The sequence below is a fragment of the Cynara cardunculus genome (genome assembly GCF_001531365.2).
Source record: "Cynara cardunculus var. scolymus isolate 2C chromosome LG 14, CcrdV1, whole genome shotgun sequence".
NCBI classification, from domain to species: Eukaryota; Viridiplantae; Streptophyta; class Magnoliopsida; order Asterales; family Asteraceae; genus Cynara; species Cynara cardunculus.
The window spans coordinates 7,875,245-7,878,143 of NC_037541.1; the positions used below are offsets into that span (position 1 = coordinate 7,875,245).

General features: G+C 38.6%; 1 protein-coding gene across 1 annotated transcript; it reads right to left on the reverse strand.

Annotated features, from left to right (window-relative positions):
* Positions 1–283: 283 nt before the first annotated feature.
* On the reverse strand, positions 284–1,231 carry LOC112526548 (eukaryotic translation initiation factor 1A-like). Its single transcript, XM_025136879.1, has 2 exons — positions 732–1,231; positions 284–636 (listed from the first exon to the last, which is right to left on the reverse strand). The coding sequence occupies exon 1, from the start codon at positions 1,168–1,170 to the stop codon at positions 733–735; it is 438 nt and encodes a 145-aa protein (XP_024992647.1). The 5' UTR covers positions 1,171–1,231; the 3' UTR covers positions 284–636; position 732.
* Positions 1,232–2,899: the final 1,668 nt, after the last annotated feature.

The window sequence follows — 2,899 nt, forward strand, 5'->3', positions numbered from 1 at the left end:
AATGTGAGTGATGTGATTAGCTAGATCTATAAAAAAGTAATATCTAAAGTAAAAAAATGTAAAAACACAAAAGATAAAAAATAAAAAAATTCGGAGAAGAATCACGACTCAAGACGCCATGGCATGAGTCACGCCTTACAAGAAGGCTATAGGCCATTTCGTAACGGCGGAGTCGTGTATTGCACGAGGAGCCTTTTTGAACACTGGATTAGACGTAATTAGCATTTTATATACATTCACTAAACTTTCCATAATGCAGAGATGCTGTACCGCACAATAAAAATGAACAAATAATAGGTTCAACATATAAATTCCACAATTTGAAATCGGGTCCAATTGAACACTGCACACTGTACTTGACTCAAGAATTTTCTCATCCATACAAAGATTGCTTTGAAAAGCAAACCACCAATTATTGAATTTGTAATCAATACCATCAATATCGTAAACCATCAATGCATAAATCCCCTTAGTTCAAAAGCTTACACATGAAAGATCGTTATACTTCGTAAATATTAAAGCAAATCACATTCAAAGAGCTCATGTTGTACAAACCCTAATCTTTACCTCTTCTTGGAACTTGATTAATCTCTTTTGTTGATAAACCAAATCGAACCAAACATCTCGGTTCAAAGACTGAACAAATTCGAAATTCAAACAATTACAAAACTATGATTGCAAAAAAAAATCTTAGGAAATCGAGTGAGAAAAGAGTGAAATTGATTACAAACCTTAGATTTTGTCGATGTCTTCATCTTCGAACTCAATATAATCATCACCTGCGTTATCATCCTCCTCATCGAGTCCACCAGCGATACCTTCATTAAGCCTAATATTCTCCGGCAACTCCCCGTAAGCCTTCAACAGCCTAGCTTCATCAGGCATGTACTTGAGGATGACGTCAGCCTTGTCATCCTGGTAATCACGTAGACCGACTAGGATGATGTCACCGGCGGCGATCCAGACCTTCTTGTGCATCTTACCACGGATATGGCTGAGACGCTTGGTGCCGTCGATGCACATGGCTTCACAACGGCCGTTGCCGAGCATACGGAGCACCTGAGCATACTCTTGACCATCTTCCTTGAACACCAACTCTCGCTTCTCATCATCGGCTTCGTTCTTACCCCTTTTACGGTTCTTTCCTCCCTTTCCCTTGTTCTTCGGCATAGCTTTGAAGATCTACCGAGATGGAGAAACCCTAGCTTTTGATCTTGTTTATCTCTGTTTGTGCGTAAATTCTCCCCACTCGATGACTTATATATCGAGACTAGGCTTATTTTACGGTTACCCCCTTTACTATAAAACAATGACAACTTTTCACCCCTATATTTGAAGCGCTTGCTTGTGTTTGGACTCGAAAGATAGGGGTAAAAAAAAAAATTATTAACCCGGATATCCAATCCGTTATTCGAGTCGATTAATTTCAGAACGACCACCTGTTTTTCAGATAGTCCGGAGTCATCGCATTTGAACTTCTGTGATCACAAGGGGATTTTTATTCCTCCTTGGATTTGAACTTGGGACCTCCTGGTACTTTTAACCTTTTGAGCGAAGCTCAAACCAATCAGGCACCACCCTTGTGGTTAGATCAAGTGTAATTCTGACCTAAATAAATAGATTTGGTTGTTTGACAGATGTCAGCATGCCTTTTAAAAATGACAGGTGTCAGCATATCCTGTAGTTGGTTGTTATTTTTTTGTTATTACTTTTCTATTATATTATGCTTTGTACGAGCTTGGGTTTCATCGTGAATAGAATTATCTTCCTCCCTTACTCTTTATTTTTTCTTTAATCTTCTTTTGTTCTATGAATTCTCATGGAACATTCATTCTATGAACCACCTAATTTAGAGTTGTAATCATACATTGGGTAACCAACTTTGATTGAGTTAAGTTTTATCATTTTTTTATTAACTTGGATATCCAACCCGCTATGCGAGCCGACTAATCCCAAGACGACCACCTACTTTGTAGATAGCCTGGAGTCACCGCATTTGAACCTCTGTGGCCACAAGGGGACTTTTATTCCTCCTTATATTTGAACCTGGGACCTCCAGGTACTTTAGACCTTTGAAGCCAAGCTCAAACCAATCAAGCACCACCCTTGTGGTTGTTAAGTTTTATCATTGGTATCAGAACAATCGGTTTTGGGAAATCCAACCATTGCGATCACACGAAGTATGGGTAAAGTCGTCAATCAAAGACAAGAGCCTATCAATTCGCTAAAGCATCATCAAATATCGACCCACCTCCATCATCGCAAGAATGAGGAAGTGTTGTTGATCTGGAAACGATGATCAAAACATTTATAGAGGATTATGGTGCTCGAATCAAGAATAGTAATCAGCAACAAATTATGCGAGTGGCGGAGAATACTCGAGCGATTTCAGAAATTAGTGACCTCCTTTCGGGTTTGTCGCTACAAATCAATCAACTTGTGGCGGATCGTTTGAAGAAGGGTGATTCTGATAATTCGATGATTGATAGTCCTAAACCACATGTACAACAGACTGAGTTGAAATCAGCATCATCAAATCCTCAAGTGAAATTAGGGGATATGATTGGAAACCCCTTTCAATACTCATTATGATTGACAAAAATTGAATTTTTGTGCTTCGGAGAGGATGAATTGAAGGCGTGGCTATATAAGGTGAATAGTTTTTTCAACTGGATCAAGTAAGTGATGGTACAAAGGTTCCTTTAGCATCAATCTATGTGGAAGGTAGAGCATTACAATGGCATCAGGGATACATGAATGGTTGCAACCTGTTGGTCCCAAAGGGTCTACAAGAATACTAAACAGTTTGTAGAAGGGGGGGATGAATACAAACACAATTTTCAAATTTAAAATATATATTGATAAAGAAGATCAATACAGATTTTACAAGATTGTCTGC

What these genes read in the sequence shown, in the direction of transcription:
- LOC112526548 (XM_025136879.1), bottom strand. Translation starts at nt 1,170, where the DNA reads ATGCCGAAGAACAAGGGAAAGGGAGGAAAGAACCGTAAAAGGGGTAAG.